Raw genomic sequence first — 25888 nt, forward strand, 5'->3', positions numbered from 1 at the left:
TCTATCTATCTATCTATCTATCTATCTATCTATCTATCTATCTATCTATCTATTATATAGTGTCTTTCTAATCTATCTATCTATCTATCTATCTATCTATCTATCTATCTATCTATCTATCTATCTATCTATCTATCTATCTATCTATCTATCTATCTATCTATTATATAGTGTCTTTCAAATCTATCTATCTATCTATTAATTATATAGTGTCTTTCAAATCTATCTATCTATCTATCTATCTATCTATCTATCTATCTATCTATCTATCTATCTATCTATCTATCTATCATCTATCTATCTATCTATCTATCTATTATATAGTGTCTTTCAAATCTATCTATCTATCTATCTATTATATAGTGCCTTTCACATCTATCTATCTATCTATCTATCTATCTATCTATCTATCTATCTATCTATCTATCTATCTATCTATCTATCTATCTATCTATCTATCTATCTATCTATCGTATAGTGCCTTTCACATCTATCTATCTATCTATCTATCTATCTATCTATCTATCTATCTATCTATCTATCTATCTATCTATCTATCTATCAATTATATAGTGTCTTTCAAATCTATCTATCTATCTATCTATCTATCTATCTATCTATCTATCTATCTATCTATCTATCTATCTATCTATCTATCTATCTATCTATTAATTATATAGTGTCTTTCAAATCTATCTATCTATCTATCTATTAATTATATAGTGTCTTTCAAATCTATCTATCTATCTATCTATCTATCTATCTATCTATCTATCTATCTATCTATCTATCTATCTATCTATCTATCTATCTATCTATCTATCTATTATATAGTGCCTTTCACATCTATCTATCTATCTATCTATCTATCTATCTATCTATCTATCTATCTATCTATCTATCTATCTATCTATCTATCTATCTATCTATCTATTATATAGTGCCTTTCACATCTATCTATCTATCTATCTATCTATCTATCTATCTATCTATCTATCTATCTATCTATCTATCTATCTATCTATCTATCTATCTATCTATCTATTAATTATACAGTGTCTTTCAAATCTATCTATCTATCTATCTATTAATTATATAGTGTCTTTCAAATCTATCTATCTATCTATCTATCTATCTATCTATCTATCTATCTATCTATCTATCTATCTATCTATCTATTATATAGTGTCTTTCAAATCTATCTATCTATCTATCTATCTATCTATCTATCTATCTATCTATCTATCTATCTATCTATCTATCTATCTATCTATCTATCTATCTATCTATCTATCTATCTATCTATCTATCTATTAATTATATAGTGTCTTTCAAATCTATCTATCTATCTATCTATTAATTATATAGTGTCTTTCAAATCTATCTATCTATCTATCTATCTATCTATCTATCTATCTATCTATCTATCTATTAATTATATAGTGTCTTTCAAATCTATCTATCTATCTATCTATTAATTATATAGTGTCTTTCAAATCTATCTATCTATCTATCTATCTATCTATCTATCTATCTATCTATCTATCTATCTATCTATCTATCTATCTATCAATTATATAGTGTCTTTCAAATCTATCTATCTATCTATCTATCTATCTATCTATCTATCTATCTATCTATCTATCTATCTATCTATCTATCTATCTATCTATCTATCTATCTATCTATTATATAGTGCCTTTCACATCTATCTATCTATCTATCTATCTATCTATCTATCTATCTATCTATCTATCTATCTATCTATCTATCTATCTATCTATCTATCTATCTATCTATCTATCTATTATATAGTGCCTTTCACATCTATCTATCTATCTATCTATCTATCTATCTATCTATCTATCTATCTATCTATCTATCTATCTATCTATCTATCTATCTATCTATTAATTATACAGTGTCTTTCAAATCTATCTATCTATCTATCTATTAATTATATAGTGTCTTTCAAATCTATCTATCTATCTATCTATCTATCTATCTATCTATCTATCTATCTATCTATCTATCTATCTATCTATCTATCTATCTATCTATCTATCTATCTATCTATTATATAGTGTCTTTCTAATCTATCTATCTATCTATCTATCTATCTATCTATCTATCTATCTATCTATCTATCTATCTATCTATCTATCTATCTATCTATCTATCTATCTATCTATCTATCTATTATATAGTGTCTTTCAAATCTATCTATCTATCTATTAATTATATAGTGTCTTTCAAATCTATCTATCTATCTATCTATCTATCTATCTATCTATCTATCTATCTATCTATCTATCTATCTATCTATCTATCTATCTATCTATCTATCTATCTATCTATCTATCTATCTATCTATCATCTATCTATCTATCTATCTATCTATCTATTATATAGTGTCTTTCAAATCTATCTATCTATCTATCTATTATATAGTGCCTTTCACATCTATCTATCTATCTATCTATCTATCTATCTATCTATCTATCTATCTATCTATCTATCTATCTATCTATCTATCTATCTATCTATCTATCTATCTATCTATCTATCTATTAATTATATAGTGTCTTTCAAATCTATCTATCTATCTATCTATCTATCTATCTATCTATCTATCTATCTATCTATCTATCTATCTATCTATCTATCTATCTATCTATCTATCTATCTATCTATCTATTATGTAGTGCCTTTCACATCTGACCAGGTTCATCACGCTGCCACCGTGTCTTTCATCAGGAATTGTGGACTGAAAGAGAAAGTGTTAAAATTAAGCAGAAAATCCACAAAACTCAAAATTCTTTATCACAAATCATTTTATCTCGATTGTATGTAATGTGTCCGTGAGGGTGTATGAGTGTTATGTTTTAAAGCCCCCTTTTTCTTTATATGCCTTTCTGCAGGTGTCAGTTTCGGCCGCACACACATCAGTCCGTCAGGAGGGCCCACAGTCAGCATCTTTGATGGAGTCAGAGCAGGAGCTGCTGCACTGTGAGAACGAGATCACTGCACTCCTGAATGTAATTGCTGAACTCAATGCAAAGGTCGGCGGTCTGAGTGGATCTCGGTAAGGCTGACAAGAAGAGGAGAGACAGACATTCACAAAAACTAATATAAATGTTAAGAGTGACTTATGGCTTGGGACTGAATATACACTTTGGAGTGAAAGCGGCTCCTTGTTGCTCTAATAACTTAACACGTTGACATTTTTTTTACGTGCAGGGCAAACGCATGTGATGAACCAACTGAAATGGGGGCACCCTGCATTCCCAGGAGAGAATCCCAGACTGTTGGATCAAAACAGTGCCTCCTGCAGGCCAGAGCATCTCTAGAGTCCTCTAGAACATCTCCTGACACAAAAGGTAAATAGGGCAGTAGGATAATTTTGACAAGAACAAGCCATTCATCCCAACAATGTTGTAAATCCTTTCCACCCAACTTTGACAAAATTACATCAGTGAAGATCTGAAGGACCCTAAAGTCCTACTATCTATCACTTGGTAATTTATTCTATTTGCTTGGGATTGTGTTTGTGAAAAACTTCCTAACGTTTATATGAAATCTGCCCTTATCAATTGTATAAATATGTCCCATTTTTCTTGTTGTTAATTTTAAAGTTAGAGTCAGGATCGACTGGACTTATTCCCTTTGTAATTTTAAACTGTTCAGTCATGTCTCTATCTAATCTAATCTCCATTTACTTCATCTCCCTCAGTCTCTCCTCACCGCTTATACTTCTCACTCCTAATCACCCTGCTCGCTTTCATCAGGACTTTCTCTGGTGCTGCTATGTCTTTTTTGTAATATGGAGATCAAAACTGCACACAGAACTCCAGGTTAGGGAGTCACTAGTGCGTGAAATAACGTAAGGATAACCTCCCTTGACTTGTAGTCCACACCTCATGGACGCTAACATTCTATTAGCCTCCTGTTTTATTGTGGTAGGGTCCTAGAGTGACCCTCGTCCACCATACATATTCTTTATCATACACACAGATTCTAACTCAATCTGTTATGTTTACACTCTCTTCTATATCTACCGTATATATTCACTGTGGTGGATTGCCGGCTTCCTATTCCGGCCCTCACCCCCAGGCCGCAAGGAGGAGCTCTCCCAACAGCATGGACGTGCCCCGAGTTCCAGCAGGGCCTCATGGACTATGTAGTTTTTATACACAGCCCTGCTGGATACCTTGGGGACCACTGGGAGTCACTGTCGGGAAGCCCGTGGACTCATATGTGCCCTATAACCTGGAAGTACGTCCTGGTCAAGTGAGCAGGAGAGATGAAGTACTTCCAGGTTGAAGAAAAGGACTGTTTGCCCTGACCCGGAAGGAATAAGGAATTGTGGACTGTTGAACAGGAACACCTCCGGGTCAGGGTGTATAAAAGTACTCTGGGAAAGCCCAGACACTGAGCTGAGCGGGGAGGTAGGGTGGTGAAGTGTCTGGGAGTGGAGGATTGGTATTGTGAGTAGAGAATTGATTTATATGAGTAGTGTGGAGTGGAGGGTGCTTGGTGCACTGTGTTATCGTACAATAAAGAAGAATTGTACTATTACCTGGTGTTTGGAGTGGTACCTGAGGGTTCAAGAGGTGGACACACATGTCTACTGCTACATCACATATAAGTCGGGTCTTAAAACCCAAAAAACTGATTATAAAATCAGACCTCGACTTGCACGCCTGTTCAAAAATGCGGCACTTAATTTTTGTTTAACATCTCACCTCCTCCAATCTCACATCAGTTTCTAAGACACATCGCATTTTGTTGCAGCAGTGCAGTTACCAATTTCTTTCACCACTTCAATAACGTTTAATTTAAAACCAGCTTCATATTTTCTTCTGATCGAACGCTCCATCATAGATAAGGGATGCTCTTATGATAAAGGTGTATGAGGGTGTGAGATACAAAAAACACAAATCAGTGCAAACGTCACTTCAGAAATAGTTTGGGTATTACTGTGTGGTCACGTAGGCACAATAGAGAGAGACAGAGAGGTTAGGCGCACACACTGATACAGCACATTCCTGCACCCACTTAGAAAAAAAAGGCAGTGGGCTCCGTGGTTACTCTCTCAGGTGGGCGTTAGCATATTATAATCTCTTGGACCAATAGCGTGAGTTTTCAGTATTCGACGTATATGAGCAACATTATAAAATACCAGTAATTATACGGTAAAATCAAGTCCCTACTTATCTGCAAGTATATACAGTATATCCTCTGATAATAAGATAGGCTACCAAAACAGGCAAGACACAAGTTTATACATTTATTAAGGTTTTTAATTGTGCCCAAAACTGCGGTGGGTTGGCACCCTGCCCGGGATTGGTTCCTGCCTTGTGCCCTGTGTTGGCTGGGATTGGCTCCAGCAGACCCCCGTGACCCTGTGTTCGGATTCAGCGGGTTGGAAAATGGATGGATGGATGGATTGTGCCCAAAAATATAGGCAGGGTAAAACGAGTGTTGCCAAAATAAACCCAATAAAACCAAGACAATAAAAAGTTTGCTTTGGACTGCGGCCTGCGGGTCCCTAACAGAATGTAAAAACAGGTCCCTGCCAAAACGACAGCGACAAAATCCTGCCGACTATGCCAATTGTGGCCTGTGGTACTGTAATTTCATGACACCGTCTTGGGTTGAATAAAAGGTATTTATTTAACAGCACCTTCACAAAGTTTCTAGTTTCCTTACTTCAATATATATGATAAACAATAAGTTTCTTCTCCCTCAAATTCTCATCCACTTCTTCACAATTCTGACCATATGTTTGAGCGAAGGGCTCAATTTTGACTCCAGACCAGGGAGTACTTGTTCTCAGTCAATTACCCCAGGAAGCACTTCTTGGTCTGACAAGACCCCAGTGGTCCTTGTGCCATCAGTATTCCACGGCCCCCATAGAACAAGGTAGGACAGACCCCTGGGACCACAACTCCCATGCTGCCCTTTGGGTGTCCATGCCGGGATTCCCCAGACAGGATGCTGCCACCTTGTGTAAAGGAGGATGTACTGACAATAGTAGGTCATCACCCACTGTGCTGTTCCTCTTAGTCCATCTTGGGTGTTGATCTGTCTTTGCTAGAATGGCAACCCTGGAGTGGCTGGTGCTGCAGCCTTGTCCTAACATGGCAGGAGAACATCATAGCTTTCCAGCCGGGCCTCCGGGCCATGGAGGGGGGCTGTACCCATCCTGGTAGGGTCTCTCACTGCATCCAATATTATTGGACTACCAGGTGACTCTTTGTCTTATTATGCTGATTGAGCTCTGATCTTCTCCAAGATGTCGTCTGGATAGAATGGCAGGGACTCGGCCTAGTGTCATAATCTGGTTTGTAAATTATGCCTTTTCCAACTGTTCCCTGACCTCTAAAGATTAGTGATGATGTTTGGTGGGATTTCTGGAGCCAAGTAAACTAGTGGTTGCATTCACCTTTTCCTTTCTTGTGTTTTTAATGTTGTAAAAACAATTCACATTCTCCCGCAGCGCCAACTTGTTTCCTTATAGGCCATAGGTTCCCAACCTTTTATGTGTAAGAGCCCACTTTTTCAAAAAGTGATTCGATAGCGCCCCCTTGGGTGAACTATACTATACTATATATTGAAAAAATAGGACAGATTTTTATTAGAAGATATTAACAATATTGGTGTATTTCTCAAAGTATGATTAAAAAAATACAGTACTGTGCAAAAGTTTTAGGCAGGTGTGAAAAAATACTGTAAACAAAAAATACTTTCAGAAATATAAATAATGATTGTTTATTGTTATCAATTTACAAAATGCAAAGTGACTAACAAAAGAAAAATCTAAATCAAATCAATATTTGGTGTTACTACCTTTTGCCTTCAAACCAGCATCAATTCTTATAGGTCCACTTGCACAAAGTCAGGGATTCTAGTCAGGTGTCTGATCAACCAATTCTACCAAACAGGTGCTAATGATCATCAATGTCACACGTAGGTTGAAACACAGTCATGAACTGAAACAGAAACAGCTGTGTAGGAGGCTTCAAACTGGGTGAGGAACAGCCAAACTCTGCTACCAAGGTGAGGTTGTGGAAGACAGTTTCATGTCATGGCGAGATTGACCACAGCAACAAGACACAAGGTAGTTCTACTGCATCAGCAAGGTCTCTCCCAGACAAAGATTTCAAAGCAGACTGGGGTTTCAAGATGTGCTGTTCAAGCTCTTTTGAAGAAGCACAAAGAAACGGGCAATGTTGCGGATCGTAGACGCAGTGGTCAGCCAAGGAAACTTAGTGCAGCAGATGAAAGACACATCAAGCTTATTACCCTTCGAAATCGGAAGACGTCCAGCAGTGCCATCGGCTCAGAACCGGCAGAAACCAGTGGGACCCAGGCACACCCATCTACTGTCTGGAGAAGTCTTCATGGAAGAGTTGTAGCCAAAAAGCCATACCTCCGACGTGGAAACAAGGCCAAGCGACTCAAGTATGCACGAAAACATAGGAACTGGGGTGCAGAAAAATGGCAACAGGTGCTCTGGACTGAGGAGTTTGAAATATTTGGCTGTAGCAGAAGGCAGTTTGTTCATCGAAGGGCTGGAGAGCAGTACAATAATGAGTGTCTGCAGGCAACAGTGAAGCATGGTGGAGGTTCCTTGAACGTTTGGGGCTGCATTTCTGCAAATGGAGTTGGAGATTTGGTCAGGATTAATGGTGTTCTCAATGCTGAGAAATACAGGCAGATACTTATCCATCATGCGATACCATCAGGGAGGCGTATGATTGGCCCCAAATTTATTCTGCAGCAGGACAACGACCCCAAACATCCAGCCAAAGTCATTAAGAACTATCTTCAGCGTAAAGAAAAACAAGAAGTCCTGGAAGTGATGGTATGGCCCCCACAGAGCCCTGATCTCAACATCATCGAGTGTGTCTGGGATTACATGAAGAGACAGAAGGATGTGAGGAAGCCGACATCTACAGAAGATCTGTGGTTAGTTCTCCAAGATGTTTGGAACAACCTACCAGCCGAGTTCCTTCAAAAACTGTGTGCAAGTGTACCTAGAAGACTTGATGCTGTTTTGAAGGCAAAGGGTGGTCACACCAAATATTGATTTGATTTAGATTTCTCTTTTGTTCATTCACTGCATTTTGTTGATTGATGAAAATAAATAATTAACACTTCCATCTTTGACAGCATTCTTTGTTTACAGCATTTTTTCACACCTGCCTAATACTTTTGCACAGTACTGTATACATTATTAAAAAAATGAATATAATTTTATTAGGGGTGGCACAGTAGTGCAGTGGGTAACGCTGCTGCCTCGCATTTAGGAGACCTGCTTTCGCTTCCCGGGTCCTCCTTGCGTGGAGTTTGCATGTCCTCCCCATGTCTGCATGGGTTTCCTCCCACAGTCCAAAGACATGCAGGTTAGGTGCATTGGCAATCCTGATTTTGTCCCTAGTGTGTGGGTGTGTGTGCCCTGTGGTGAGTTGGTGCCCTGCCCAGGATTTGTTTCCTGCCTTGCGCCCTGTGTTGGTTGGTATTGGCTCCAGCAGACCCCCATAACCCTGTAGTTAGGATATAGCGGGTTGGATAATGGATAGATAATATTATTAGTGAGAGGGCTGAGCTTGGTGTGATGACACTAATTTTTTCGATGATTGGTGCCATTTTTGTCATCAGCAATCTTAAATTGCCGCATTCCACTATTGACAATCTATTTCTTTTCTTTGTTAATAGATTGTTGACCATGCTAAATCCTCTTTCGGCTAATTATGATGATGGGAGACTTGTAGATCGTCTAAATCATGTTGCCATCAGGGAAAAGTAGTGTTTCTTCCCAATGAAGAGGCCTATCTGCAAGAATGAAAAGATTTGTTGTTTGGTGAAAGTGAAATCCACAAACACGAGCGACTTTGATTTTATTGGTTATGGCATTTTATTTTCCCTGCTCTCTAATTACAGGTTACATCTCTTGTATCTTGACTCCAGTTGTGTGTGCTGTTTACTGCTCTGTTTTCTACCCACAATTCTGGCTACACGTAACTGCAGTCTTCCTGGTTACGACCTCTCCATGCATTCTGATTGCATTTTCTCTCTAAACTCCTATTGCCTTGCACAAGCAGTACACATGGCCTCTAGGCGGATGGAATAATAGGGACACAACATGGCCCGTTAGCCCTAAATTGAACTTAGTTGTGTGGTCCTTGGCACACCTCTTGGACCAGTAGGAGTGGAGTATATTTTCCAATGATTCAGAATTTCCCGGGAAGCGAACCCAGGTCCGCAGGTCTCCCAACTGCGAGACAGCAGCGCTACCCACTACTCCACCATGCCGCCCGCACTTAATGCAGCAAACACAAATTAACAAATCCTTTTTCTGGCACCACCACTCCTCCCAGGCAACCTCTTCCTCCCGATTCTGGCCCTTGAGTGGTGGATGCTGGACCTTTTTATAGCCCACCCAGGAAGTGCTCCAGGTGCTTGACCACCTGTGGCTAATTGCACTTCCGGGTGGGGCTGCAGAGATGTCCAGGTGGGTTCCTGGCTCCATGCAGCACCCCCTGGCAGTCACCCCAGATCCCCACAGGGTTGTGGAGAACTTCATCTCCCAGGAAACCCTGCGGGAAACTGAGGCACCATCGTCAGCCAGGGAGGCTGCCACCAAGCATCCCGGGGGAGGTAGTGAGATGTCCATGGCTGCTCCCCAGGAATATATGTAGAAGGGGCGTCCTGGCCGGGCATGGGACCTGGCCACCCGCCACACAGTGTTTGCTCCCATGGTTGTCTTAATAGCATTATAGGCCAAAGCAGTGCAGCAGGGCCCCTACCTACACAACAACTCAGCAACTCACAACATACATAGATTAGCATGGCCCCCTAGGCAACTGCCCAGCATGCCCATGCGTTAAGACGGCCCTGTATGCTCCCCAACCTTACCTGAACTAACACTTCAAATTTTGATATCAGGTCTGCAGTTTTCTCTTTCTCTTGCTGTTGTCTGTGTGAGTCCATGTGATCTTCTGCCTCCTCAACCAGAGCAGATTCTACCTTATACCCACCTGTGATGATGAATGGTTAGATGAAATAAACTGAAACCAAATTTACTGCAAAGCCCATCAATAATATCCAACTGCAGCTCCACAGGGCCATACGTCAAGGCAGTTTTTTGGCGAAAGTCAAATTAAGGGTCATGTAAGGTTAGGGATTTAGGTTGTTAGCTTGTAGTATAGACCTGACGTAATGTCACTTCCGCCAAGGAACTGCAGTCAAGAGTTGCTGTGACATATCCAAACTATAGTGACGTATGGCTCATGCTGCTCTGCAGTTGGATGCTTCTCAAACCTGTAGGGTCAGTAATTCTCTGCTGAAAACTTGTGACCGTGTTGTCCTGCAGAGGGCAGCGCAGAGCCATGGCTGGAGTTACAGCACGTCATGACGGACCTGGAGAACAGCCTTCGGACTTGGAGGGCAGAGGCGGCCTCTACCACTGCACAAGATGCTGAAAGAACCCACAAGAACCTGAAGGCAGCCCAAGAGTGCTGGACACATGCCACCCTGGTACGCCATCTTTTTAAGTTACTTTTCAGTGTCTCAATCAGTCTGTCTTTATTTTATATTAGATGTCCCCCGCGGGTGTGCCCACGTAGTAGTGAAATAGGACACACTGTAAAAATCAATAGACGTTGGCACTGTTTCTGATCCTGTTCAGCTCTGACAGGAGAGCGTTTCCTGCATGGGGAGAAAAGCAGGTGGCCGTGATATCTTTGGCAATCAGCAGCTACCCTCTAAAACATACGGAGATCTGATCTCTCTCTCAAAAATGTCAAACGTTACTCCTTAACACTCTGTAGATGATAATGTCTGCTGAACAAACAGGTATGGCTAGTTAAGTGGAGGCAACACGTGGCGAGAGGCAAAGCCACTTGAACACCCCTCTCCTCTCAGCCTGCTGCCTCTCTCTCAGATTTGAGCAAATAAATCGCTACCACAACTGAACTCTGATATTTAGCGTAATGAGAGAAGTCACAAAATAAACTGAAATGTTCAAGCAAATTATAGAAAAAAAAAAAAACAATCTAAATCCGTTAAGTAGTTGTCTCGTGAAAAGCGGACATACAGAGAGACAAACAAATGTTTGTATTTTATGTAGATACTAGCTGTTCCCCGCGGCTCCGCCCGCGAAGTAGTGGAACAGCACAAACTTTAAAAATCAATAAACAAAAACGTATCACTAGCTAAGCTGAGGTTTACGCTCCAAAACACAGAGGTGGACCGACTCCCCACTCCCCTCGGCCCTCAGCCTCTGTCTTGGATTAGCACGAATATATCTCTCCTGCAAGCAAACTATGATTCTTAGCGCGATGAGAGAAGTCGCAAAGTCAACCGGAATGTTCAAGCAAATTCTACAAAAAAAAACCGATCTAAATCCATTAAGTAGTTCTCTCGTTCCCTAACTAAGCGGATGTAAGATACGCCCCGAGGTTGGTGCATAAGTGAGGAGGGCCCCAACCCCTTCCCCTTAGCCCAGTGCATCTCTCTCAGATTCACGCAAATAAATCAGTACCGCAAGTAAACTATAATACTATAATAATAATATGTTAGCAAGGTATCTCTGGCCAAGCAGAAAGTAGGTGCGCTCTAACGTCAGACGTTGGCACTGTATCTGATCTGACGGGAGAGGGTACCCCGCGTGGGGAGAAGAGCACGTGGCTGTGATATCTCTGGCAATCAACAGCTACCCTCTAAAACACACGTAGCTCTGATCTCACTCTCAAAAACGTCAAACGTTACTCGTTAACAATCTCTACATGATAATGTCTGCTGAACAAACAGGTATCGCTAGCTCAGTGGAGGCGAGGTGCGCCTATCTCTCAGATTCAAGCAAATAAATCGCTACCACAAGTGATACTTATGATACTTGGCGAGAAGTTGCAAAATCAATTGGAATGTTCAAGTAAATTATAGAAAAAAAAAGATCTAAATCTGCTAAGTAGTTCTCTGGTGAAAAGCAGACAGACATGCAGACAGACATTGTTTTTTTATCTAGATACAGTATATCTATGAAATTTTCATTACACTATAACTTATTAAGTTTATTACACAGAGAATTCACAAAAAATTCTTTTTGTTCCCGATAGATGGCAGCACCTGCCCTGCATTTATTTATCACAAGATATTTCGAACAATTCTTTTGTCTTGCATCGTTTTCCTGCATTGCATTAAAAGTTTCATAATTAGATCTGGACCACCATATATATATATATATATATATATATATTCACGGCATTCGTAGTCTGAATCACAATCTGATTGTATGGGTGGTTACCTACCAGGTAACGCTTGTGGATTCCCAAGAGGGAGTGCAGTGGAGTGTGTACGCCTAATGAGCCCAGAATTAGGGCGAAACACGTGTCGCGTACTCTTTGCATTATTTGACAGTAAACTATTTCAACCATATATATATATATATATATATATATATATATATATATATATATATATATATATATATATATATATATATATATATATATATATATATATACTAGACTTTAAGCCCGTTACTATAACGGGCGCTAGAATAGTAGTGCATAAACATTAGTAGGTACAGTCTATATTAAATGGCAAAGGACTGTCTATTTTCTGTTACAGTAATACTGGCTTGTATGTGGCTGTAATATGCGTCACTGTATTGTGTGCCTTTAATTTTCTCTCACAGTAATACGTCTCTCCAGGAAGTATTTTAATTTGTGCTGGCGAGCAGCTGATTATTGTATGTATGGCATCTCCCCAGCAACGGATTTTATGTGCGCGAAAATAAATCTACTTTTAAAAGTCATCCTATTGTAATATCATGAAAATTCGTATATTTAGGAAAACACTTTACACTTTACCGGGCCAAGTTTGTTAATCGCAAATCTGACATCCTCAGAGTGAACACTTGCACAACAACAAACACTAATCCCACCTCTTTGGGGAAGCTGGTCTCCGCATCGCAGTACCCGATTGGATTTTTCGTGCGTTATGTTTTAGGTCTTACCTCATTTACCGAAATCCGATTGGATCAGCCGCGTGATATTTTATAGGTCCCGCCCTCTCTGTCTTGTGTGACGCGTCAGGCGGCCTTTGAAGCATCGCACCGTGCCCTGCGCATGCGCACTTCACCAGAAGACACAAATACATGGACACATGGACACACACAAGGATTTAATTAAAGAGGATATACAGTGGTGTGAAAAACTATTTGCCCCCTTCCTGATTTCTTATTCTTTTGCATGTTTGTCACACAAAATGTTTCTGATCATCAAACACATTTAACCATTAGTCAAATATAACACAAGTAAACACAAAATGCAGTTTTTAAATGATGGTTTTTATTATTTAGGGAGAAAAAAAATCCAAACCTACATGGCCCTGTGTGAAAAAAGTAATTGCCCCCTTGTTAAAAAATAACCTAACTGTGGTGTATCACACCTGAGTTCAATTTCCGTAGCCACCCCCAGGCCTGATTACTGCCACACCTGTTTCAATCAAGAAATCACTTAAATAGGAGCTTCCTGACACAGAGAAGTAGACCAAAAGCACCTCAAAAGCTAGACATCATGCCAAGATCCAAAGAAATTCAGGAACAAATGAGAACAGAAGTAATTGAGATCTATCAGTCTGGTAAAGGTTATAAAGCCATTTCTAAAGCTTTGGGACTCCAGCGAACCACAGTGAGAGCCATTATCCACAAATGGCAAAAACATGGAACAGTGGTGAACCTTCCCAGGAGTGGCCGGCCGACCAAAATTACCCCAAGAGCGCAGAGACGACTCATCCGAGAGGTCACAAAAGACCCCAGGACAACGTCTAAAGAACTGCAGGCCTCACTTGCCTCAATTAAGGTCAGTGTTCACGACTCCACCATAAGAAAGAGACTGGGCAAAAACGGCCTGCATGGCAGATGTCCAAGACGCAAACCACTGTTAAGCAAAAAGAACATTAGGGCTCGTGTCAATTTTGCTAAGAAACATCTCAATGATTGCCAAGACTTTTGGGGAAAATACCTTGTGGACTGATGAGACAAAAGTTGAACTTTTTGGAAGGCAAATGTCCCGTTACATCTGGCGTAAAAGGAACACAGCATTTCAGAAAAAGAACATCATACCAACAGTAAAATATGGTGGTGGTAGTGTGATGGTCTGGGGTTGTTTTGCTGCTTCAGGACCTGGAAGGCTTGCTGTGATAGATGGAACCATGAATTCTACTGTCTACCAAAAAAATCCTGAAGGAGAATGTCCAGCCATCTGTTCGTCAACTCAAGCTGAAGCGATCTTGGGTGCTGCAACAGGACAATGACCCAAAACACACAAGCAAATCCACCTCTGAATTGCTGAAGAAAAACAAAATGAAGACTTTGGAGTGGCCTAGTCAAAGTCCTGACCTGAATCCAATTGAGATGCTATGGCATGACCTTAAAAAGGCGGTTCATGCTAGAAAACCCTCAAATAAAGCTGAATTACAACAATTTTGCAAAGATGAGTGGGCCAAAATTCCTCCAGAGCGCTGTAAAAGACTCGTTGCAAGTTATCGCAAACGCTTGATTGCAGTTATTGCTGCTAAGGGTGGCCCAACCAGTTATTAGGTTCAGGGGGCAATTACTTTTTCACACAGGGCCATGTAGGTTTGGATTTTTTTTTCTCCCTAAATAATAAAAACCATCATTTACAAACTGCATTTTGTGTTTACTTGTGTTATATTTGACTAATGGTTAAATGTGTTTGATGATCAGAAACATTTTGTGTGACAAACATGCAAAAGAATAAGAAATCAGGAAGGGGGCAAATAGTTTTTCACACCACTGTATATATAAAAGCCAAATACCACTGGCTCACTCATCACGAAATCTCCCGAACCATGAGGACTTGGGACTTGAAATTTGGAATGTAGGTTACCCTTGGCCCATAGGTGCTCACTAAGAAACGGTTTTAAAAATTTCGTGGTCCAAGTGCGTTCAGTCTGTATGTCTGTCTGCTTTATGTCTGTCCACTTTTCATGAGAGAATTACTTAACAGATTTAGATCTGGTTGTTTTCTATAATTTGTTTGAACTTTCCGGTTGTTTTTGCGACTTCTCTCATCGCGTTAAGTATTAAAGTTCGCTTGCTATACCGATGTATTTATGCAAATCCATCAGAGTGGCTGTGGGCCGAGAGCAGGGTCGCGGGGCCTTCCTCTTTCACTTGCCAGCCTCCATTCAAGTCGCTCTACATCTCGCCACGTGTTGGAGCACACCTTGCCTCCGCTTAGCTAGTAATACCTGTTTGTTCAGCAGACATTATCATCTACAGATTGTTAAGGAGTAACGTTTGACGTTTTTGAAAGAGAGATCAAAGCTCCATGTGTTTTAGAGGGTAGCTGCTGATTGGCAGAGATATCACGACCATGTGCTTTTCTCCCCATGTAGGGGATGGCTCTGCCTAACTGTCCCAGATTTTCCCATAATCCCACTCTGAGTCTGATGTCATTTGGCTAATTGGTGATTTGGTGATTTACTTATTTTTTTGTTTTTTTCATCACAGGTGCTTGAGGAATTGGAACGAGACCTAGGGATTGTATCTGCTTTGGGACTGAGCTCAGAGGAACGCAGCAGATATGAGAAGGACATCACCCTCTATAAATGTAAAAATCAGGAGCTGCGAGGAGCCTTGGCGTGTAAGGAAGAGGAGCTTAGAAAGTCCAAGGTCAGCCTGAGCTCCCTAGAACAAGAACGGGTCAGATTCATGAAAAAGGTAAGGGATGATGAGAAAGGCTACAAGGTATAACCACTGTGGCCACTAGACGGCACCAAAGAGCCCCCAAAGCCTTAATCACGAATGCTTAGATAAGTCTCAGGTATAAAACAAAGGGCTTCCATTTTAAACAAAATATCTCCAAACAGCAAATAAAAGGCACAATTCTTTGTTCTTCTTCTCTGCTATTCCTCCCAGGTGAGTGTTCCCTGCCTCCTCTCCCGGCTCCAACTCGCAGTGCGGTCTCTTTTATTGAAGACCTGGGAATGTTTCTGATGCCAGGGCTTCACTCATCAGAAGCACTTCTGGGCTGTACGGAAGTCCTAAACAGCAGGGAGTGTAACTCCCTATAGCTCCCCCCTAGTGGCATCACACAACCCAGCAGGGTAGTGCTACTGGACTACAATTCCCAGCATTCTCTGTGGATGTCAGAATGGGTACCAATGTCCAGGGATGCTGCCATCCAGTTGGTCGGGGGAACATACAGCCTTGAAATGAAGCTTCCCATGATCCCTTTGTGACATTGGCTTCCTGGACAGTTGAGGAACTGCCATGAACCCCAGTAGGGATGCCAACCCATACATGCAGTCCATTACACTGTGAACGCCATGAGGAAAATGTCGGACCCACTGGTGCCACTTGTACACTTAATAGGAAGACAGTGGGCCCTCAGACATTCCTCAAAGGTGTCTGATCTGTCTTTTACTAGAGACGACGGGGATGCCATTGTTCAGCGTGACCAATCTGGTCACTTGAGTGTGGAGTTATGGGTGTGACAACTGGGGTAGGAGCATACAGTAGGTTTATAGGGTCAGTTTTGTCACATGTACAGAATACAATGACATTCTTAATCATATGTGCTATAAGAGAAACAGATTGCAATGATAAAGAGTTGGGGTACCAGCATGGTCACCAATTAAAATAGTTTTTCAGAAATAAACAAAAAATACACACAATTATTGTAGAGTCATCTTCAATAATTGTGAGTTTAGAAAAGAGCCGTCCTAAGATGGTGGAACTTCTGGTTTTGGGTCCTTCTGAAAGGAAGAGGTGGGCCCAGGTGGACGGACACCAGAAGTGACATCAGAGTCGTTATTGCTGTCAACACATTTGAGAATACAACTCTTCTCTGGTGTTTGCTTCCATGGGTGCACAGATAACTCAACCTCCTGGCCACGGACCGTACTGTGTTAAAATACACCAAATCTCTCCACTATACACTAACACTTCTACCTCTCCAGGATATGGACAGTTGTATGTTTTTGACACAGCGCAAGCTACTGAAGTACGCTTACAAAATAAAGCAAACTCTGATTCCATGCTCAGAACCATCAATCCCTTCGCTAAATCATACAAACACATGCATGAAATCGCTCGGTCCAATCCAACAACATCTGTACGAATGGTTTTCAAGGAAAACCCTAGGCAGGATTTACGACGATACAATGCCCCGACATTGCAGTGATTTTCGTCGGAGAAGATGGTGAAACGCCTGCCAAAAGGGACATTTGCATCTATCCCATAGGCAACTCCTGTAAACAGATTTCCATGCTCAATATGAATTGCGATCCTATGGTTTACACACTTTTATTCCCTTACGGAGACATTGGCTGGCACAGAGATTTACAACATGTTCCCAATAAAAGACCCGCCAAGCGAATAAGGCTTACTCAATGCCAATTTTACGCGTACAGATTAGCAATGAGGAATACATTTAGTATTTTGCACTCCAGCGGCAAACTGTTCCAACAGTATGTCGTAGATGCCTGTGTTAAAACACGTGTTATTAACTTATATATCTATACTAGCAAAATACCCGCGCTTCGCAGCGGAGAAGTAGTGTGTTAAAGAGGTTATGAAAAAAAAAGGAAACATTTTAAAAATAACGTAACATGATTGTCAATGTAATTGTGTTGTCATTGTTATGAGTGTTGCTGTGTTTTATATATATAAAATACACACACACACATATAAACATATATATACATATACATATACACATATATATACATATCTACATATATATATATATATATATATATATATACATATACACATCCACATATCAACATATATATATACACATATATACACACACACACGCTTTATGGGTGATGATTGTTTTACTGCTTTTATCTTTATTTTATTTTATTGTAGAATCAACTCCTATCTGCGCACACCAGGGCGGCCGTGGGCAGATGCATATGGTGTATTCACTCCATGTTATCGTGCATTGCGCTGTCACTGGTATTTTGATAAAAGAATTTGAACAACATATAAGAAGTGTATAAATTATTAAACAGTAAAACATTAACATTTAAGAAGTAAAGTTACATTAAGTACTACTGCAGTGCCTTCGGGTATACCTCATTTTTTGTTTGCCCATTACATGCTTAAATGTATACATTTTTTGGTGCACCTACCCGAGAACACGCGACATATAACCGAGCGTGGGAGAAGCATGGATTTTAAACACGCGTTGAGTTCATCTGCTGGTCTCCCTCGTGGAATAACTGGTAATGTTTGACTAAAATCTACAGCGAGTAAAATGACATTACCTCCTATTTTTTTTTTTACGATCTCTGAGATGTTGCTTTTTTCGGTTCAAGGCTTCATAAGCTCTTTTATGTTGTATGGTGTACTTATCCCAAACCATCATCTTTGAATGTTGCAAGACTTTCACCTTGTATGTAGATCGGGGTAATTACATTCATTGCATTCCTAGTCTGAATCACAATCTGATTGTATGGGTGGTTACCTGGCATTGTAGGGTTGCCACCTGTCCTTTAAAATACGGAATCGTGCCGCGTTTGAGAATGAAATTGCGCGTCCCGTTTTGAATCAATACTGGACGGGATTTATCCCGTATTTTTTTTATCATTTTTTTTTTTAAAGCAGCGTCTCATGCAAATCATCCCACACGCATTTTATGAAGATGCCTCCTTTCCTACTTTTGATTGGGTAATACTTGATGTCATCGTTAGTTTGATTGGTGTTTTTAACTGTCAGTGAGGAGGGCGTGTCTTTTAAGTACAGTCTGCAAAGTGTTGGCACTGAGATGTGGCGTCAGCGCCATAGTTGAAGCCCCTAACGTTGCGGTCAGCAAGTCGGCTAACATCCGCCATGTGCCGTCTTTCAGTTGCGAGAAGCAGATGATAGAATGGTTGAAACTGTTGCCCCTAATGTTGCGCCACGGCGTGTGGTTCGTTTATACCTCGTGTCTTGTCATTAAAGTTTTATCTCGCGAATATGTTATTGCAATCCGCAGCGGGAGCGTTTCTATAAACTTAATTTAAACTTACGTTTTACACCGTGCTTTGTTTCCCTTATGAACATGCTTGTATGCTTAAGTCGCTCCGTTCTCAATTGTTTGCGGCTGTTCCTCCATTTCCCCCTACTTCGTTCTTTTATCTCGCGAATATGTTATTGCAATCCTTAACGGGAGCGTTTCAATAAACTGATTGAAAATAGTTTTGCATTTACCTTTTTAGTAAAAGGCGAGCTTTTAAGCCTGAGAAATCACCCCGTAAATGCACACGTTTAATTGGACATGTGTTAATATGTATGGTTACACAGTATTAAAAGACAGTGAACAACGTCAGTTACCTTTCTTCCCGCGTTTCATAAAAGGCGAGCTTTTAAGCCTGAGAAATCACCCCGTAAATGCACACGTTTAATTGCACATGTGTTAATATGTATGCTTACACAGTATTAAAAGACAGTCAAAAATTAACGTCATTTACCTTCGTTCCCGCGTGTGACTCGTGCTGTAAATGTCTTCCTTGTTTTTAGTTCACGTGATTACGTAGGAGGCGTGATGACGCGATACGTGACTCCGCCTCCTCCATTACAGTGTATGGACAAAAAATATGTTCCAGTTATGACCATTACGCTTTGAATTTCGAAATGAAACCTGCCTAACTTTTGTAAGTAAGCTGTAAGGAATGAGCCTGCCAAATTTCAGCCTTCTACCTACACGGGAAGTTGGAGAATTAGTGATGAGTGAGTCAGTGAGTGAGTGAGTCAGTCAGTCAGTCAGTGAGGGCTTTGCCTTTTATTATTATAGATATATAATTCACTAAGGCAGCCGACCATGGCAGGCAAGATGCAAGACAGAGACAGTTTTCAGTCACAGACAATTGTATGTTGCTCTCTCCAGAGTTCCATCTTTTCATTCACTCACAGTGGTATCCTGAAACCCACCCCATTTGGACAACTGTGTCTTTCAGGAAGTGTTCACACATCAATAAATAATTATGTGGTGTATGCTACGCCGCGGGTTGGCTAGTAGTACGTAAATTCAGAAAGCCTGATTTATTTATCACTTTCACATGTAATCCTGCTTGGCCGGAAATTCTACATGCACACTGCGTCTTTCAAGAAGTATTTATTTCCTCTTGATTTCTGAATTCCTTTCACACCGTTTTCTGTTCCTATTCTTACACCGGGCGTATGCTACGGTGGGCGTTGGCTAGTGTATATATATATATATATATATATATATATATATATATATATATATATATATATATATATATATTTGCAGTTGGAGATCCACGAAGGGAGAAAAAAAAAACGAATCACGTATCATAAAATAGTTTTATTCCTGAGCTTTCAACCCCTATCAGGGGTTTTCATCAGAGGATAATGCTTAGACTTACAAGAATCAAAGGCAATATATAGCAACACATTCAGTTGGGGGGGGTGGAGGTGACTAAGTCAGTATGATCAAGGGGGGGGGGGGGTTGTATAGTTTAATTATTGTGTACATGTCCTTCTTAAGTTGGCATATGCTGGATTTATGTCCAAGTGTCTGTTGATGGCATTTTCATCTGATAGCCAAGACTCGGCCAACTCTCACACAGCAGACGCCAAAGGAATCAGCATACAATCGACTTAAATCAGAACCCCCACCCCACCTGGCATTCACTCCCTTATCACCATAATGTGTCAGAAGGCACGGCACGCACCCTGACCAAGTGGGGCATCAGAATAGCACATAAACCCACGAACAATCTGCGCATGGTCCTGTTTAATGCTAAAAACAAGAAATCGACAGCCGAAACACGAAATGCAGTTTATAGTATTCCATGCAATTCTTGCTCAGCGGTATACATAGGACAAACGTCAAAAAGAATCTCAACACGTGTACAGGAACATCGCAACGCCGTCAGTAGAAAGGACGCACTATCTTTGATATATGCACATACTAAATCAACAGGACACACATTCAACTGGGACAACGTAAAAGTAAAATTTAAGGCCAGTACTAAAAGTGCCAGAGAGTTGGCTGAGTCTTGGCTATCAGATGAAAATGCCATCAACAGACACTTGGACATAAATCCAGCGTATGCCAACTTAAGAAGGACATGTACACAATAATTAAACTATACAACCCCCCCTTGATCATACTGACTTAGTCACCTCCAACCACCCCCCCACCCCCCCCCCCCCCCCCCCCACTGAATGTGTTGCTATATATTGCCTTTGATTCTTGTAAGTCTAAGCATTATCCTCTGATGAAGACCCCCTGGTAGGGGTTGAAAGCTCAGGAATAAAACTATTTTATGATACGTGATTCGTTTTTTCTCCCTTTGTGGATCTCCAACTGCAAATATGCAAACCGTATCACAGACCTTCTCTTCCATATATATATATAAATATATATATATATATATATATATATATATATATATATATATATATATATATATATATATATACACAAAGTATAGGGAAAGTATTCTAATTGTCCAAAACTTCAATTTCCAGATTTTGATGAATCTCGACATTTTAGACCTCCCTGAGTCCGAAAATATAATTTTTGGAATTATGTCTATGTCTGTTCTCACACACGTGCACATGGGAGGCACCTAATGAGTCTGAACGAGAGTAATTTCACGCCAGACCAGGGGGTGGCGGAGTGTACTGATCCTTTCTTTCTTTCCACTGCAGACCGATTATGGGAAATTCCGCCTGCTCCCAATGACATCACTTCCGGTTATAGGCCCAATGATGTCACTTTCAGTTCTTGTCCTGATGACGTTACTTCTGCCTCTGGCCCTGATGACCTCACTTCCTCTACTCTCCCTTTAAACCGCCATCTTTGCCTCATCAAGTCAGTTCTGTTTTGGACTCATATCTGTACACATATGCACTCTTCAATTCCACCCGGGGGGGTAAACATTAACAATATATAAAGTTATTGTCTGTTTTTACCTGCATTATTATTAATCTTTAATTTAATATTGTTTTTTTTATCAGTAAGGTGCTGCTGGAGTATGTGAATTTCCCCTTGGGATTAATAAAGTATCTATCTATCTATCTATCTATCTATCTATCTATCTATCTATCTATCTATCTATCTATCTATCTATCTATCTATCTATCTATCTATCTATCTATCTATCTATCTATCTATCTATCTATCTATCTATCTATCTTCATCCAACACTTTTGCAGCCAGGAAACATTATACTTGTAGCTTCCCCAAACATTTTCATGTCTCATCTTTGACACTGCGTGTGTGTGTGTAAACACGATAACTTGAGTACGCTTTCACTTAGGTCAACCAAACTTTGCATACAATTATTGGATACAAAATATAGATTTCTATCAACTTTTGAGCAATTTCCGCTAACTGAAGTGGTACTTTACCTTTTATTCATGCAGCCACAGAGTCCGATTTATTCAATTTTACTTTTATAATAATTATTCAATATATTATTAATTTCATTTGACTTGTTGTCGATGGTTCTTTAATGCACATAATCTAAAATTCAAATCACTGTCTTGCAGTTTACTCCTCAAATATCCATCCCTATATCTGAGTATACGAGAAAGTCGAGGGGAGACCACTCCTGATTTTTTTTATATCAAAACGTCTCTAAAGTCTCCATTGACTTCTAACATTAGAACTTTCTTGAACCGTATGGCTTGTCTTGATGATTTTCACAGAGAACGCTTCAGTTAAAGGAGCTAATGTTATTCTCTGGACTGCTCATTTTTTATGATGAAGACCACCTTACTCTTTAGTTGGACTCCCAGGCATTTACACCACTGTAGGACCACCACACCAAACCCTGAATGATTGCTCTGAGGCCTCTAATCAGTAGATTGCGAGTTTGAATCCCATAAATGCCAGAAGCGATTCACCTCCATTGGGCCCTTAACCTGCAATTGCTCCATCCTGGTTATGAAGGACATTAACCTGCAAGCAGGTCCTCCAACTTACAGGAAAACTTAGGGGTTGGAGACAGGTTTGGCACTCCAGCCACCATAAAGAAAAAGTCACACAGTTCCAGTGTGGTGCTGAGGTGTCACCCATAGCATGGCTGCACTCGGGTCCAAATTTGGGATCTTAAGCTGGTTCGTCGTGTGTTGTATCAGTGTGCGCTCCCAACCTCCTCCTCAGTCAATATCCATAGAAGTTGTTCTGCTAAATTACACGAAGATGGCATTTTACCACAGCACAGTTTTTACAAATGGATTGAGAAGGTCACAACTGGTTGAACAAGTGTTCAGAGTGAAGAAGGGGCAGGAGGCCCATCCACTTACACTACCGATGATAACGTTGAGCAAGTCTGTGTCGTGATTCTGACAAACCGATGAGGATTTCAGCTCCTGGTACACCTGCAGCTCATGAAAAGTGAACCACTGCTGTTTGCTCTTCTATGGTGTAGATGGAGAGTGAAGTGGTCATGTTCTCATGTTCTGCTAGAAAAAGACCCAGGCACTCAGACACGCCATATTTCCAAATAAATGCCGGGGATGGCCAACCCAAACAAAACGATCACAAAAAGTGCAGATAACTATTGGCTTACCTTCATAAATTCTGACCAAAGAAAGTGATTAGAGGGTGCTGACATCTGTATGACCGACGTCCGCACCACGTTGTTTTTATTATTCTGTAAACACTCTGATATCTGAAGCCACATAATGCCACTAACATGCAGGAAAATGTCAAGCTGTGCTCACGTTATGGTTTTGGCCTCTCCAGGTGCTGGATCTTCAGACCAGTTTGCAGATGAGGTCATCGGGGTCTTCACCCCCTCTCAGCCCTTCCAGCTCCTCAAGCGAGGTGTCCAGTCCCTGCTGGGCTTCACCACCCCACACCAGCTATCCTGGGCCCATGGCAGGCAAACTGTGTTCTTCACCCCTGGGAGACAGTGGAGGTGACACACCAGGCAGCCTGCCAGATCTGACCCGGGCACAGATGTCTCCGCAGGCTTTGATGGCAGGCGGCTTTGAGAGCGAAACTGAGCGGTTTCAAAGGTAATGCTGGGTTAGTCGTCTTCAGGTGGGCTTTGTTTGGCCATGGGGTTTTATTTTTGTGGGCCTTTATTATGATTAGGGGACAATGCTGGTAGTCATGTGGAAAAGTAAGTGCACCCCCTTAAAATGTTTTTTTTCTATTTTTTAACACATGTGGGCATCCCAAGATTTGATCTTGAGTGAGAAAGTCAGAGAGCTCTTTCAATTTCAGAATGGTAGAACCTCAAACTTCAAACCAAATTAAATGTCTGAGGATTAAATAAGTCAGGATCCTCTCTCCTGAAGTGCTAATGATTTGCTCCTGATTCCAATCGGAGGTATTTGAGGTACTCATAAATGTAGCGCACCCTTACTTTGTTTTAATCACCAAAGAGCCTGCTCTGTCCTTTCTGAAATCGTTCCTCTGTGTTGCTAGACCAATCCAGCCTATCGCAGATGTGGACCCCCCAAGTATACGGTACTTGTAGCAGGGCAACACCTCCAGATCCCCCCCCAAGGCCAACGTCGATATGTCGATATGCACGTCTTTGGTTTTCCTGATGTTATGTTGCAGACAATTCTTAAAGTTCACCCCCTGACTCCTCTCTTTTGTCTCATCCCCCCTTATCAATACCCCCCATAAGTACAGAATTATCTGAGAATTTCCGCAAGTGACCTGACCTGCTGTTATATTTATAATTGGAGACTTACAAGGTGAAGAGTGAAGCAGACAGGCCTGTTCATGTGGCACTCCAGTGTAACTCCCATCTACATCAAATACATGGGACTTGAGCCTCACAGAGTGCCGAATGTCATCTACAGACAGACAGATGTGAAAGGTGGCATATAACAGATGGACAGGAGAGAAAAGGCACTATATAATAGACGAAAAATGTGAAAGACTATTGAACAGATGTGAGATTCACAACAGACAGATTTACAGATATGACAGACACTATGCAATAGATAAACAGATGTGAAAGGCACTATATAATAGACAAATGAGAGAGGTATAGGTAGAAATGGCAATTTGGAATTAAGAGATGAACATAAATGGCCCTATATAATTTATAGAGACAGATATGGTATGAAGGGTACTATGGGATAGATAGATAGATAGATAGATAGATAGATAGATAGATAGATAGATAGATAGATAGATAGATAGATAGATAGATAGATAGATAGATAGATAGATAGATGTGAAAGGCACTATAAAATAGATAGATAGATAGATAGATAGATAGATAGATAGATAGATAGATAGATAGATAGATAGATAGATAGATAGATAGATAGATAGATGTGAAAGGCACTATAAAATAGATAGATAGATAGATAGATAGATGTGAAAGGCACTATAAGATAGATAGATAGATAGATAGATAGATAGATAGATAGATAGATAGATAGATAGATAGATAGATGTGAAAGGCACTATAAAATAGATAGATAGATAGATAGATAGATAGATAGATAGATAGATAGATAGATAGATAGATAGATAGATAGATAGATAGATAGATAGATAGATAGATGTGAAAGGCACTATAAGATAGATAGATAGATAGATAGATAGATAGATAGATAGATAGATAGATAGATAGATAGATAGATAGATAGATAGATGTGAAAGGCACTATAAAATAGATAGATAGATAGATAGATAGATAGATAGATAGATAGATAGATAGATAGATAGATAGATGTGAAAAGCACTATAAAATAGATAGATAGATAGATAGATAGATAGATAGATAGATAGATAGATAGATAGATAGATAGATAGATAGATAGATAGATGTGAAAGGCACTATAAAATAGATAGATAGATAGATGTGAAAGGCACTATAAGATAGATAGATAGATAGATAG

At 40.2% G+C, this 25888-nt stretch overlaps 1 protein-coding gene across 1 annotated transcript in view; it reads left to right on the forward strand.

The window, feature by feature from the left end:
* Window positions 1–25888, forward strand: part of ushbp1 (Usher syndrome 1C binding protein 1) — a 67059-nt gene that overhangs the window by 7633 nt on the left and 33538 nt on the right. The window contains exons 2-6 of the mRNA XM_051935430.1: window positions 2922–3085; window positions 3241–3380; window positions 10382–10545; window positions 15551–15760; window positions 23760–24034. Of these exons, the coding sequence (XP_051791390.1) occupies window positions 2922–3085; window positions 3241–3380; window positions 10382–10545; window positions 15551–15760; window positions 23760–24034 (953 nt within the window). The remainder of the gene's footprint in view (window positions 1–2921; window positions 3086–3240; window positions 3381–10381; window positions 10546–15550; window positions 15761–23759; window positions 24035–25888) is intronic.

This window comes from Erpetoichthys calabaricus, chromosome 12 (genome assembly GCF_900747795.2).
Source record: "Erpetoichthys calabaricus chromosome 12, fErpCal1.3, whole genome shotgun sequence".
Classification (NCBI taxonomy): Eukaryota; Metazoa; Chordata; class Cladistia; order Polypteriformes; family Polypteridae; genus Erpetoichthys; species Erpetoichthys calabaricus.